Raw genomic sequence first — 15,597 nt, 5'->3', positions numbered from 1 at the left:
ATAATGTCCTCCAGTTCCATCCATTTCCCTGAAAATGATGTAGTTGAGTTCTTTTAAATGGCTGAGTAAAATTCCATTGTGCACATATCCCACAGTTCTGTAATCCATTCATCTGTTGATGGACATCTTGGCTGGTTCCATAGTTTGGCTATGGTGAATTGTGCAGCTATGAACATAGATACACATGCATTAATTCCGTAGTTTGGTTTACTTTCTTTTAGGTAGATACCCAGAAGTGGTATTGCTGGATCAAATGGTAGATTTGTTCCCATTCTTCTGAGGATCCTCCATACTGTTTTCCAAAGTGGTTGCACTAATTTGCAATCCCACCAACAATGTCTTAGAGTTTCCACTTCTCCACATCCTCGCCAGCATCTGTTGTTGTTTCTGTTTTGAATGATTGCCATTGAAATCTTGGGATAGTTTTCACTTGCATCTCTCTGATTGCTGATTGCTGGTGTTGAGCATTTTTTCGTACATTATTGGCCATTTGAATTATCTATTTACCTTACTTGCACAGTTTTTTTTTTTTTTTTTTTTTTTTATTTTGCGCTTCAACTATTATTAGGCCTATTTTTTTTTCTTTTTTTTTAATTTTATTTTATTGGTGCACTGTATTCACACATCATAGTGGGATACAAACTTTTGTAGACATACATGCACACATCACCCAGTCAGCCCCCACCCGATCCCCACCCCATTCTCTCCCCATCCCTCCCTCCCATGCTTGGCTTAGTGGTTGACATCTAGTATTATAGCAATTTATCCAAAATTAAAAATGATAATCTCACATAACAGTTTCATTTGTCTGATACCAAGCTTTTGATGACTTAAAGATAACATTTCAATATTTCTTTTTGCTTTCTTTCTTACCAGAGAATATTTTTTTCTTTTTTTTTAGGTGAAACTATCATATATTTATTTTTCAGAAAAAAAATCTATCCTGATATGGAATATGGACTCTAGATACCCAAAACAATCTCAAAGCAAAAACAAAGCTAGAAGATGTATATTTTCTGATTTCAAACCATATAAAGCTACAATAATTGAAACAGTGTAGTACTGTTCTAAAGGCAGATATATAGACCATTGGAGTTAAATACAAGCCTAGAGCTAACTTCTTCCCTATATTGTCAAGTTATTTTTGACAAGGTTTCCACGAAGATTTGGTGGTGGAAATAATAATCTTTTAACTAAATATTGTTGAAAAATAATAATTACATGGAAAAGAATAAAATTGGACCCTTACCTAATCCCACATACAAGTATTAACTCAAACTAGATAAAAGACCTAAATATAAATCTTAAGACTATAAACTTTTAGGAGAAAATCTGGGTCATAAAACCTCACAACATTGAAATTGGCAGTGATTTCTTGGATATGACTTCAATGGCACAGGCAACAGAAGAATATACAAACTCCCTAAAAAATAAAAGAAAATATTGTATATCCAAAGACAATGTAAACAGAGTTAAAAGTTACTAATAGAATTGGATAAAATATTTCCAAATGCTATATCTGAAGGTATATTAATATTCCAACTAGAAATCCTAAAAATTAACAACAATAAAGGCAAACAATACAATTTAGAGATAGGTAAAAGACTAACATAAATAATGAATCTCCACAGATAACCAATCTTAGTTGTCTGTTGGGTGGAAACTCTTGTTTCTCTGGTTCTGGTGAGTGTTACCTATTTCTTCTTTGTAGTTAATCTCTTTGAGTATTTTCTCTAGTGCTGGTTTTGAAGACATAAATTCCTTCAGTTTCTGTTTGTCATGGAAGCTTCTTATTTCTCCATCTAATTTGATAGAAAGTTTTGCTGGATAGGAAATTTTTGGCTGGAAGTTGTTTTCTTTCAGAGTTTGGAATATGTTACTCCAAGCCCTTCTGGCTCTCATGACTTGGTTTGGGAAGTCTGGAGTGATTCTAATTGGTTTGCCTCTGAATGTCACTTGGCCCTTTGTTTTTGTTGCCTTTAAGATTCTCTGCTTGGCTTCCACATTGGTCATTTTGACAATTATATGGCGTGGGGATCCTCTTCTCGGATCCTGTCTAAAGGGAGTTCTATAAGTTTCCTGGATCTGTGTATCAACCTCTTGCTCTATATTTGGAAAATTTTCTGCTATTACTTCCTTGAAGAGATTGTTGATCCCTTTGGTATCACTTTCTTTTCCCTCCTCTATTCCAATTATTCTTAGGTTAGCTCTCTTAAGATGGGCCCATATTTCTTCAATGTCAGATTCCTGCTGTTGGATATCTTTTTCTAGATTAGAAACTATGCATTCATTTTTGGATTGCTCATCTTCTAAGAGCGAGATTCTGTTCTCCATGTGGTCTAATCGGTTGTTTGTGCTTTGAATTGAGGCCTTTACTTCATTAATTGCATCCTTTATCTCTTTTTGGCTCTCTCTGAGTTCTTTTCGAAGCACCTCTATTATTTCTACAGTTATTTTCCTGATTTGATCTTCTAGAAATCTCTGATTTTCTGTTTTATCAGGTTCTGATGTTGTGGGGTTGTGCACATTCATTACTTCAGTGTTATTCCTCTTTCCCATGATTTCGGAGGTTTGTGCCTTCTCTGGGTTCTTCCCTTGGGTCACTATGGCTTCACTTAAGGTGCTCTGGATCTCGAGTCTGTATTATCTCAGACCCTACTACTCCTTTACTGGGTTGTATCACAGAGTCTCCAACCCAGGGAGTCGATAGAGGCTGCTTTAAACTATGGGGGGTGCCAGGTTGCACGTTCTCCTATGGTGTGATATCTCTGCCGCCACCACTCCCTCACTGGGTCAAGTCCCAGGAGGCACAATACTGGGATTTCTCCTCTGTGGCCCGCAATTTGACTCACTGTTCTTGAGTACGTAGATGTAGCTGTACTGGACTCAGTGAATTCACTGCTGCTGCCGCCGCCGGTGGCAATATGGCGCCTCTGCCACGCCCTCGGCCATGAGGCTGACGTATTTTTTCTTCTGGTTTTGATTTCCACTCTGAATCCCTGCAGCGTGTGCTGAGCTCAGCCACTGGGACCTTTAAATGCTGTCTGCGCCGAAAGATCCCGCCTGGCTGTTCCGCATCGGCTCACCTCGGCTTGCTGTAGCCGTCCGCTGAGTTCGCCGCTGCCGCCGGCAGTATGGGGCTGCTGCCGCGTCCTCGGGCGCGTGTGTCTCCTCTGTGGCCCTGAGCTCTGTTCTCAGTCCGCTTTCTCTCTGGAGTCTGGTGGTTTTTTTGTTTTTCTGGTGATGGTGTTTTCTGGCTATGAAAGGCGCTCTTTTTGTGGTAATGGAGATTGGTTGTTAGCGGGACTCTTAAGCCCCGCTTTTCTCGGTCGCCATCTTCCCAGAAGTCACTTGCACAGTTTTTGATTGGGTTATTTGTTTTCTTAGTGCTGAGTTTCTTGAGTTCTCTGTATATTCTAGATATTAGTCCTCTATCAGAGGAGTAGGTGGCAAAAGTCTTCTCCCATTCTGTCAGCTCTCTGTTGAGGTTCTTGATAGTTTCCTTTGCTGTACAGAAGCTCTTCAGTTTAATACAATCCCATGTATTGATTCGCCTTTGTGTTTTTTGTGCCGTTTGGGGTCTTGTTGAGAAAATGTTTATCTGTGCCTGTGTGTTGCAGTGTTGGACCTATGCCCTCTTCAAGGAGCCTCAAGGTCTCTGGTCTAATTTCCAAGTCTTTGATCCATCTTGAATTGACTCTTGTGCAGGGTGAGAAAGTGGGGTTTATTTCCATTTTTTCTGCATATGGTTATCTATTTTTGCCAACACCATTTGTAGAACAGGCTATCTTTTTTTTTTCCAGTGTATGTTTTTGGCCCCTTTGTCAAAAATCAATTGGCTCTAAGTATGCAGATTTGTTTCAGAGTCTTCTGTGTATCTGTTTTTTGTGCCAGTACCATGCTGTTTTTTATTACTGTGTCTTTGTAGTGTAAAGTCAGGTATTGGGATTCCTCCTTGCATGGTTTTTGCTGAGAAGTGTTTTCTGGCCGGGCGTGGTGGTGCACGCCTGTAATCCCAGCATTCAGGAGGCTGAGACCGGAGGATTGCGGTTTGTGGACAACCTCAGCTACTTAATGAGGCCCTCTGCAACTCAGTGAGACCCAGTTTCAAAATAAAGAATATAAAATAGGGCAGGGGGTGTAGCTTGGAGGTCAAATGCCCCTGGGTTCCATCCCCAGACCTGCAAAAAAAAAAAAAAAAAAAGAGAGGTGTTTTCTGGATTTCTTTTTAGTAGATTTATGGTTAGTATACAGAAAAGCTTCTGATTTTTTAAGATTGATTTTGCATCCAGACACTTTGCTGGATTTGTTGATCAGTTCTATAAGCCTTTTGGTTGAGTTTGTTGGGTTTTCTAATTATAGTATCATGTCATCTGCAAATAGTGAAAGTTTGAGTTCTTCTTTTCCTATTTGTACTCCTTTGATTTCCTTTTCTTGCTTTTTTGCTGTGGCCAGTCTCAAGTTACTATATTGGAAAGAAATGGTGATAAGCTGGGCATGGTGGCGTATGGTGCACGCTTGTAATCCCAGCATTTGAGAGGCTGAGACCAGAGGATCGTGGTTCATGGACAGCCTCACCTACTACTTAGTGAGGCCCTTTGCAACTCAGTGAGACCCTGTTTCAAAATAAAGAATAAAAATAAGGCTGGGGTGTAGCTCGGAAGTAGAATGTCCATCCCCAGTACCAGCGGGCAGGGGGAAAGAAGTGGTGATAATGGGCATTCTTGTCTCGTTGCTGTTTTTCCCCATTTAATATAATGTTGGCTGTGAGCCTGTTGTGGATTGCCTTCTTGATGTTGAAGTGTGTTCCTTCTGTTCTGATTCTCTGCAGTGCTTTAAGCATAAATGGATGTTTGGTTCTTTCAAATTTTTTTCACCATCTATTGAAATGGTCATGTGGTTTTTTTGCCTTTGGTTCTGTTTATGTGATGAATTATATAGATTGATTTTTGTATGTTGAACCAGCCTTTCATCCCTGGGATGAACCCTACTTGGTTATGGTGTATGATTTTCTTGATGTGGTTTTGAATGTGTGTTGATAGTATTTTGTTTAGCAGTTTCGCATCCAAGTTCATCAATGATATAGACCTGTAGTTTTCTTTCCTTGAGCTATCTTTATTTGATTTTGGTATTAATGTGATGTTGGCTTCATAGAATATATTTGGGAGAGTCTCGTTTCTTTTTATTTCACGAAATAGAGTGAGGAACATTGGGGTTAGCTCTTCTATAAAGGTTTTATAAAATTTACTTGGAAAACCATCTGGTCCCGGGCTTTCCTTTGATGGCAGCTCTTTATTGCTGCTTCAATCTCTTAGATTGTTACTGGTTGGTTTAAATTTTCTATATCTTCTTGACTCGATTTAAGAAGATTGTATTTATCTAGAAAGTTGTCAGTTTCTTTCAGATTTTTCATTTTGTTGGAACATATTATTTTAAAGTAGTTTCTGATAATCCTCTGGATTTCTATACTGTCAGTGGCAATATCTCCTGTTTCAGCTCTTCATAATTTGGGTTGATTGATTCTCTTTCTTTCGTTAAGTTAGCTAGTGGTTTATCTATCTTGTTTTTTTTTTTTTTTTAAACAGCTTTTGGTTTTGCTGATTTTCTGTGTTGTTGTTTTATTCTGTACTTCATTGGTATCTGCTCTGATTTTAATAATTTCCCATCTCCAACTGGCTTTGGGGTTAGACTATTCCTGTTTTTCAAGGGCTTTGAGATGTGTCATTAGGTTATTTATTTGGCGATTTTCTGTTCTTATGTTGGCACTCAGTGCTATGAATTTTCCTCTTAATACTGCCTTCAAGCTGTCCCAGAGGTTTTGATATGTTATATATCGATTTTTCATTTTTTTATTTTACCCCTTACTTCTTCTATGATCCATTCTTCATTCAGCGGTGTGGTGTTCAGTGGCATTCTATTTCTAAGATATGTGAGGTAGATGGCTGGGGTGAGTGTGCAGAGGTCTTCTGGAGAGGTGTCCGGGGCTAGAGCCTGTCAGGTGGCACGTGTACAGTTGCCTGGTGCTCTGGGGCCACGGGACACAGCTACTGGTGCTCCTGGACACCTCATTTCTACACGTATCTACCTGTGCATCTACTTTCATGTGACACTTTGCACAGCCTCTGGAGCACCCAGTCATGCAGTATCTAGAGACTTCCAGGGGAAAGGCAGAGGCTGGGCTCTGGTCTGCCCAGCTCCTGGCTGCTGGGCAGTGAGCATCCAGTCCAGTCTGGGTCATGACAGGCAGATGGCAGTTTCCATTCACACAGGCACTGGGTTTCACTGGGTAGGTTCCCTGGCTATGGTGTGCTGGTTTTTGAGGTTTTCCTGGCTTTTGCCCGATTGCTTCCTGAAAACCATTCCTGCCGCTCCGCCCCTCCTTCCACCTGGGTCAGCACGGCACCAGCATCCTTGATGTAAGAGCAGAGCCACTGTCTTCACTGGCATTTCTTGAACTGCCCGTCTTCAGGCTTGTTCTGTGGGGATTCTCTGCACCTTCGGCTATTTCTTTGTTGGGTAGTCTGGTTCTGGTCAGGCAGCGCCTCTTCCTGCAGGCTGTGGCCGGTGGCGCAGTCATTGGGGACACTGCGTTTCTCTTGCCCCTGTGGGTCATTGTGGATGGTGTGGGGCTGCCAAGCCTCCCTTCCTCACCAGCGCTCAGCAGGGCTCGGTCTTCTCCTTGTGGTCCTGACCCGCCCTCGTGGAGAGCAAGAGAATTGGACTGGTTTGGGGGTGTCCCGTCTGAGTGGATGCGGGACACCACGGTTTTCAGTACAACATGCAGTGAAAATTCCCTCCAAAGACGAAGTGCCCGCTGAGCGTTGAGCCGTGAACTCAACCTGGCATTCTCGCTCTGCAGGATCGGATCATTGATGCTGGCCCCAAGGGAAACTACTCCCGCTTTATGAACCACAGCTGCCAGCCCAACTGTGAGACCCTCAAGTGGACAGTGAATGGGGACACGCGTGTGGGCCTTTTCGCCGTGTGCGACATCCCTGCAGGTACTGCAGGGCGTCCTAGGCAGGCGGAGTGGGGCTGCCAGTGCTGCACGCGGCCGAGCTGGAGATTTTCTTAGGAAGCGAAGCTGCACAGCGTGGACAGGAGAGTGGTGCATGTGTGGGGACCGGCCGTGAGCCCTTTGGCCCTGCTGTGAGGGAGGGAGGTGTTCCCAGCGTCTGCCTGTCTCCTCTCTTCCCAGGGACAGAGCTGACCTTTAATTACAACCTCGACTGCTTGGGCAATGAGAAAACAGTCTGCCGGTGTGGGGCCTCCAACTGCAGCGGCTTCCTCGGGGACAGGCCGAAGGTAAGGCCTTCAGGGCGGTGCGCCCGGGGAAGAAACCAGGCCCTTGCGCTGCCAGGCAGGCTCCACCCTGAGCCACGCCACAGGCCTGCCTCCTCGTGAGGCAGCAGCAGACTCCCTTCGCTTGAGACCCTGGCCGCACGTGGCTGGGGGCTGCATCCCAGCCGTGTCTGCAGTGGCCCCGTTTTCAAACACGGTCCTGTTCCAAGGCTCCGGGAAGGATATGGGTTGGGGACTTCTAACACCCAGCGCAGTTACTCCTGTGCCGTGCAGAACTGCCTGAGCCTGGCACCACGGGCCCTGCCACCCTGCAGGCGCATGCGGGTTGCTGCTGCCTCCACCCAGGGTGGTCATGCTGCCCTCCCCTCAGTCGTAGCCAGGGTGGCAGTGGCGAGCAGGGCCAGCTGGCAGGGTCCGGGTCCCCTCCGTGGCGGGCCTGGTGCCTCACGGGAGGCTTTGCAGACATGTGCTTGTTGGGCTTTTGTGTTGACCTTTTCATGTTGGGTCAAACGCATCTGAGCTGCGTGTGGGGACTGCCCTGTCAGCCACGTGCCCAGCGTCTCCAAAGAGTTTAGAGCTCCTGCGTGCAACGCCACGCTCGGACCCCTCGGCAGTTTGCCTTTCCCTGCTGCTTTAGTCTCTATAATTTTCCTTTTGTTTTTCCTTCTTCCTTCTCTGGTGCCAGGGGTGGTACCAGCCTTGTTCATGCTGGCCAGTGCTCTACCCAGGCGTGTAGTCCCTAATTGTGCTTGATTCTTGGTCCTAGACCTCAGTACCCCTGTCTTCTGAGGAAAAGGGCAAAAAGACCAAGAAGAAGACCCGGAGGCGCAGAGCCAGGGGCGATGGGAAGAGGCGGTCGGAGGACGAGTGCTTCCGCTGCGGCGATGGCGGGCAGCTGGTGCTGTGTGACCGCAAGCTGTGCACCAAGGCCTACCACCTGTGCTGCCTGGGCCTGGGCAAGCGGCCCTTCGGTAGGTGCTCCACACACCCCGCCATGCACGTCATTCGGGTGACGGATGTCCCACTTGGGGGGCCTGCTGGGAGCCAGCACTCTCACTGCTATGGAGTCTCGCACGGCACGGAGAGACCCACTGGTCTCTGGCTGGGAGGACATGGCTGGAGCAGAGTGCCTCCTCCTGCGGGGGACCTGACGCCCAGGAGCAGCGGCAGGCTCCTGGGCGTCTGTGGAAGAGCGGGGTGGGCTCTGCTTCCCACCACCCACTGTTTCAAAGAGAAGTAGGGGCGTCAGGGCGAGAACAGTAACCATAATTTCAGAAGAGAAATTAAGAGGCCCTCACCCAAGTAGGAAAACTAAGGTGATTAAAAAGACATGTTTGTGAAAGTTTTTAAGTACCGCTTTGTATCGCAAAAGATAAACCAAGGTTAACAGACAAGTGAAAAAATTTGCAATAGATGTAATACTTAACCCTAACAAGGGCCTTTATAAATTAACACCCAGCCGGGTGTGGTGGTGCACACTTGTAATCCCAGTATTTGGGAGGCTGAGACCGGAGGATCGCGGTTCACGGACAGCCTCAGCTACTAAGTGAGGCCCTCTGCAACTCAGTGAGACCCGGTTTCAAAATAAAAAATAAAAAAAATAGGGCAGGGGGTATAGCTCGGAGGTCGAATGCCCCTGGGTTCTATCCCTAGACCCGCAAAAAAAAAAAAAAAATTTAATGCCCAAAACATACTGGAGTAGAAAATGTCCTTTATGGCCAGAGAGGGGCAGAGCAGGACAGCGATCAGTAGAGATGCCAGGCTCAGGCAGCAGCAGCCAGTTTTCAGGTATCCGTCCATTGGTGTGTGAGCTTCCCGAGCAGAGCCTGTCTGCCGTGGTCAGCGCACAGTGCCCTCCAGGCCCTTGAACCCCACTGTTAGCTTCTCTTTAGCAACTGGATGAAAAGCAGAGTCTTGCATGAATTTGCTTTCATTTGACCAGACAGTTGTAAGTCATTTTCAGCTGGGTACGGCAGCACAGGCCTTTAATCCCAGCTACTTGCAAGACTGAGGCTGGAGGATCTCAAGCTTGAGGCCACCCTCAGCAACTTATTTTGATCTTATAAGGAAAATAAGCCAGGCGTGGTGGCACACGCTTGTAATCCCAGCATTCGGGAGGCCGAGACTGGAGGATCGCAGTTCGTGGACAGCCTCAGCTACTTAGTGAGGCCCTCTGCAACTCAGTGAGACCCGGTTTCAAAAATAAAGAATAAAACATAGGGCAGGGGGTGTAGCTCGGAGGTCGAATGCCCCCCGGGTTCCATCCCCAGACCTGCAAAAAATAAAAAATAAGAGGGCTGAAGGTGTTTGTAGCTCACTGGCAGAGCACTGCTCAAGACCCTGGGCTCAGTCCCCAGTTAACCCCCCCCCCCCCAATAATCACGTTTAGCCCTGAAAATGTTATCGCTGCAGTTGACGCCACTCCTGCTGCTAAGGTTGTGTTCTGTTGCAGGGAAGTGGGAGTGTCCTTGGCACCACTGTGACGTGTGTGGCAAACCTTCTACCTCGTTTTGCCACTTCTGCCCCAATTCCTTCTGTAAGGAGCACCAGGATGGGACAGCCTTCCGCCTCACCCGGGACGGGCAGTCCTACTGCTGTGAGCACGACGGGGGGGCAGACTCCAGCAGAGGCGCCAAGACTGAGAAACCCTTTCCAGAGCCGGCGAAGTCCAAGGGGAAGCGGCGGCGGCGGAGGTGTTGGCGGAGGGTCTCGGACGGCAAATAGCGCCAGGCGGTGGCGTGGTCAGGTCCAGGCGGCAGCTGCCTGCAGGGAGAGGATGAGACCCAGCCCGTGGCCACCGTGACATGGACATGCCTCCCGGGGCGGGAGTGCCTCCCACCACTGAGCCATCCTTGGCCCACCCGCACGCGGTGGACATGCGAGAGAAACCAGCGTTGCTGCAGAGCGTCATGGCCACACGCGATTCCTAAGACTGCCAAGGTCCCTCCCTGTTTCCTTAGGTTCAGGTTACTCTTGAAGATTAACTGGCATATGTGTATCTCACCTGAAATGTATAGAGTAGCGTTTTCTGAAGGGTCACTGAGCGCTCCATGCCCGGCTGCCACCTCAGGAGACCAGTGCTCAGGCCCCGACGCCCAGCAGACCACGACTCATCACTTTGCCCCTCTGAAGCGGCTGTGTGTTCTTGTACTAATGTGAATTTTTCCTTGGAAAGCTTCTTCCCCATCCTGGCTACAGGCTGGCCCGCCAGCGTGGTAGTGCTAGTGGGTGTGAACCAACCTGCCAGTAGCGGTCTGGAAAGTGCAGGCCACAAGCAGCAGCCCGCATTTGCGCTGGCTGCTTCACCGTGGCCCTGTCTGCTGAACACACTAGGAGGATCTTTGTATACAAGTTTCTGGCTTTTATTCTCAGTATATTTTTGCTAAACCTGTTTCACAAATCATCACAACTCAAACGTCTCTTTACTGATGCACTCGAGTTCTCGTGCAAAAGTGGTGCGCTGGGTGGGTGTGGTCCCCAGCCTGGACCCTCTTACTGCGGTCCCCTGATGCATTCCACCCGGGCAGCCCAGTGTCACCCGGAGGCCAGGCACAGGAGCAGCGCCTGGTCTTGTGGCCAAGCCTTATCTAATACCTGTTTACCTGTGAGGTTTCAATGATCTCTTCATTTAAGTCCTGGCCCCACAGAAATCTAAGTACTAAGTTGTCTTGAGAAGACCCGATCCTTCCCTCGTGGGGGAGACAGCACTGAGGGGGGCATGGAGGCCCAGGCCTCCTGTGGGAGGGAAGGCACACGATGGCCTCTGTGCTCAGAGGCCACCGGCTCACCTCACAGCACTGTAGCCCATCTGGACCCAGGACTGACCACTCCCGGCGCTGTGGGCGTTAGTGCGGACCAGTGGACCCGGTGCCTCTGCGTGCTCACCAGTGAGGATGCTTGAGGAGCCCTTTCCAATCATGGCCCCCCCAAAAGTAACCAAAAGGAAACAGCATCTGAATGAAGGCAGCCAGGTGAGACTTCTGGAGCCGCACTCACCTGGCCCCACGGCTTCCGGGCACACCTCAGTTCAGAGCCTGACTCCACGCACGTGACTTCTGAAATACTGGACTGGTCCGCAGATTTCTGTTCCATACACCCTGAGTGGGACGGGCGTTCTGGTGACACGCACATGGCCCTAGCCTTCGGAGCCTGAGGCCCCCGACTCCTGGACAGGTGCGGGCCAGCTGTCACTCGCCCAAAAGATCCTTTCCTCCCAGCTGAGCAACTTCTGTGTAAGTCGGAACATCAGATGTGGCTCACAGCGCACTTTGAGGAGCAGTTTAACTTATTTTTATACTTGACAGTAGTAAATCCTACAGTTTTTGAGTCACTTTGATACTACTTCCAAATTATTTTAGATCTTATCTTTCTGAATATGGCAAAAGTAATGATTCCCCTTTTCAAAAAATGAGGAAATAACACTAATTTCAAGGATCTTTATTAGACCAGCTTACAAATCTGAGTAAAACGAGGCCTTGATGTGGTGGCCCTGAGTGCAAGGGTCTTTCCCGGGGGAACGACCAGGCACACAGTTATGACCGGATGAGGCTGGGGCTCAGACCGCCTGACTGTTCTCAGTCTGGGGAGATTTGTTTGGGAGGATTCAGTGACCGTGAACAACAGTTCAATCCTTTGTCATTAATGTGAAGCAAAACAAATGGAAACCAGCCGAGGGCCGCAGGACCTGCCCTCTCACCTGCGCACACCTCTCCACGTACACGGCGGTGCTGGCCCTACCGGCCCTCGAGGGCCCGGCTGCCTCTCCTTGCAGACAGCCCTCCTCTCCCCGGGACGCTGCTCAGGGCGCCTGGGGCCCGAGGCACACTCAGGTGGACACTTGCCATGCCCTTGAAGTATTTATCTTGACATCTGAACCATGATGTACATGCCCATCTTCCAGAATGACCTTACTTTTAAGAATTTAAGAAACCCATTTAAAGTTAATGCAAACGACTGTCAGTTGCCAAATATCTTGATCTACGAGTGTGTGGTTGACGACTGTCAGTGGAGTAGAGTGCTTGTTCGTTGGGCGTCATGGTGTCACCGTACCCTGTTGAGATGTGAAATGCCCTGTCGGAAATTAAATATATGTTTAAATGTGCCTATTGGTGTCTAAACTTCATACAATGTAAGTTCAGGTTCCTTTCAGGAACTCTGGGTGCTATCACCAAGTTTGATAGTTAGACTTAAAAACTTGAAATTCACTTTTGGGGGGAATATACCGAACTATAGATTTGTGTATTGCCAGTTGAGGGGAAATAGCATTTAAAGTGGAAAGTTGTGTTTGGAAAACTATGAGTATTTTTGTATTAAAAGTGTTTTTAAAGGCCTTTTTCTTACACTTATTTTATGTGGGAGTGTGTTTTGATTTTTCTGTTTTCCCAGTTGCTCTGGATTCCAGGGTCGCTGGCGCAGTATGCTCTCCTGGGAAGGGCTCCTGTCCTAAGACTGTCGCTTTGCCGTGACTGGCTGAGGGGAAAGCTATAAGGCCTTGGGAAATACAGGGAATGTGGGATGGAAATGGCAGGGGGGGATTCTGATTTTGTAAAGATAGTTTTATTTCAAAAATGAGTAACTTGGGCCGGGCGTGGTGGCGCACGCTTTTAATCCCTGTGCTTGGGAGGCTGAGACAGGAGGATTGCACAGGCTCGAAGCCAGCCTCAGCTACTTAGTGAGGCTCTCAGCAACTTAGTGAAACCCTGTTTCCAAATAAAGTAGAAAATAGGTCTGGGGTTCCACCTCAAGTACCACCAAAAGAAAAAAAAAAAAAAAGAGTAACTTGGGCCAGGCGTGGTGGCGCACGCTTGTAATCCCTGTGCTTGGGAGGCTGAGACAGGAGGACCGCACAGGTTCTAAGCCAGCCTCAGCTACTTAGCGAGGCTCTCAGCAACTTAGACCCTGTTTCCAAATAAAGTAGAAAATAGGTCTGGGAGTATAGCCCAGAAGTAGAAAAGCCCCTGGGTTCCACCTTAAGTAGAGTAACTTGTTTTCCCCAGTTCCATTCAAGGTGACACGGCCGAGACGGAGGACATGTGGCTAGGCCGTCCCTGAGGGCCTGTGTGGCCAAGCCTGCGTCACTGGCGCGACTCTCACACTGACACCACCCTGAGCCCGGGTGTCCTCGTAACCTGAGGCCCAGCACCGCTTCAGCCGCAGGGCGCTGACAGATGCTGCCTCGGCCTGGGCCCACAGCAGGGAGGTCAGGCTGGCTGGAAACAGCTCTGCAGGCTTCCTTTAGAAAAGCTGCACTTCAGTTACTCAGTGTTACCATGGAAATAGGTACCCGAAGACTAGGCTAACTGCCCACAACTGTATGAAAGACAAATACAAAATCCCTGGGCAGGTGCTGGTGGTAGTGAGGCATCACCTCATCCCAGCGTCGCCAGGCACCTCGTGGGGGCGCAGTAGCAGGAGGAGCCGCACATGAGTGGCATTTCCCTACGGAAGAACGGAACAGGTAAAAGTTTACAGGACCCAAATAAGCCGGCTTGAACATCTCCCGGGTGGCAAACTGGCTCTGTCTGTGGGCAGGAGAGGGCATGAGGGTGCCTGGGCCACCCAAGGCCACCTACTCCCACCCCAGCTCCAGGTGGGTGGAGACTACCCACCACAGTGAGGACAGTTTCTTAGGTTGCTGCTAGGCAGGGGTTGATTCTGGGCGGTAGGGCCAGAGCTGATGGTGTGGCTGGGCTCACACCACTGCCGTCCATGGAGAGGCCTGCCTTCCCGCCCACCCAGGCCCCAGCTGCTGCTTGGCTCCCAGCCATTAAAGGAGAACAGAGGTCCTGATACAGAACAGGACTTAGGACCTGCAGCACCCCACCAGGGCGGGGTTGGCATGGATGAGGGGCTCCAGGAGGGCCAGCCCTGGCCCCCGTGGCCTGCTCTGCTCACCTGGGACCAGCCGGGCGTGGAGGCCAGGTGGCCTTGAGGGCAGCGCAAGCTCACTGTTCAGAGACCCGAGCTGGAAGCAGAGGTGCAGCCCCCACTGGCAAAGGCCTGGTTTTCACCGGCCCTTGCACAGCCTTCTGTCACTGGTGCAGTTCAGTGGGTGATGCTACCCCTAGGGCAGACAGTGGCTTCTTGCCACAAGCCCCCTGCTGGGCCCCAGGCCTCAGCCCTGCTCAGCAGAGGAGGAGGGCTGGGCAGCTCCCGAGCTTTCCTTACCAGAAAGCATCAGCAAGCAAAAGGCACTCGTCCTAACAAGCTGGCACCACAGCTACCCAGAGTGGGAAAGAACCAGGCTCCAGCTGCAGCCGGTGTCATGGCATGGCCACCACCTCCAAAACCCCTTCTGCTCACGCTGCCTCACACACATATACATGCACGTGTACATACATAAACACACATACACATATTCCCCGACAGGACACATTTTGGGGCTGTGATGGGAACACAAGGAAGCCGCCGCCCTGAGGTGGGCACGGGGTGCACCAAGGCCCTCCCGTGCGTTTCTTCCTTGGCTGACTTTTCCACCAGGTCTGCATCTGTCGACAAAGCAGGGGTGCGTTTAGCAGCCCCATGGCCTGCAGGTGCAGCAGTGCAGCAGGCAGAGAGCAGAGACGCAGGCACTTGAAGGGAAGGCGCCAGGTCAACCTCCACCTCAGCCCACACCAGTCGCCCCAGCTCCCGGCACCACGCTTGCCACACCGCTGCGGGGCCAGAGAGCAGCGAGAGGCCCACCCCAAGACCCCTTATTTCTGCAGTGGTGCCCCCAAGTCCTCCGTGGGGCTGCAGACACTGGGCGTGGCTGGCCTCCTGCAAGGCGCCAGGAGGACCCTGGGCAGCGCTGCCTCCCTCTGCCAGGCCTCTGTGGGGAAGGGGCGCTGGCTCAGCTCCTGCCGCCTGGCTGAGAAGAGCCAGGCTCCGCACCCAGCGGGTGCAACTCACAGGACCCCGGCCTTGGGCAAGGACCACCAGGAGTGTCTGAGTCAGCCTAAGCGACGAACAGCCTCTCAACCCCCGTGCTTCTGCCAAGAAAGAGGACCAAAGACAGACCCTGTCCTGGATGCCAGTCTGAGGCTACATGGTGAGGTGCTGACCTCTGCCTGTGTGGGGTGCTGGGGGTCGAGCCCAGGACCTCACACGCTCCAGGCAAGTGCTCACCACTGCACGGCATTCCCCCCGCCCCCCTGCTCTCACCACACCATCTGCAAAGATTTTCTGAAGTTTTCAGTTCACATTCTAACATTGAATTGTTGCTATTTTCAACCTATTTCTGAGCATCTACTCTGGGTCAGGGAATGTTCTAGGTCTGGAGACACTGCACCTGACTCCAAGTAAGTGATGTTATTT

General features: G+C 49.4%; 1 protein-coding gene across 1 annotated transcript in view; it reads left to right on the top strand.

Moving 5' to 3' along the window:
• NSD2 (nuclear receptor binding SET domain protein 2) overlaps positions 1–10,026 on the top strand; it is a gene marked incomplete at both ends in the record, with an annotated part of 68,548 nt that extends 58,522 nt beyond the window's left edge. Inside the window, 4 exons of the mRNA XM_080697595.1 lie at positions 6,860–7,001; positions 7,199–7,305; positions 8,069–8,273; positions 9,755–10,026. Of these exons, the coding sequence (XP_080553721.1) occupies positions 6,860–7,001; positions 7,199–7,305; positions 8,069–8,273; positions 9,755–10,026 (726 nt within the window). The remainder of the gene's footprint in view (positions 1–6,859; positions 7,002–7,198; positions 7,306–8,068; positions 8,274–9,754) is intronic.
• Between the last annotated feature and the right edge of the window lie 5,571 nt (positions 10,027–15,597).

The sequence above is a fragment of the Muscardinus avellanarius genome (assembly GCF_963383645.1).
Source record: "Muscardinus avellanarius genome assembly, chromosome: 6".
In the NCBI taxonomy this organism is placed as follows: Eukaryota; Metazoa; Chordata; class Mammalia; order Rodentia; family Gliridae; genus Muscardinus; species Muscardinus avellanarius.
This window is presented reverse-complemented; position numbering and strand designations above follow the sequence as displayed.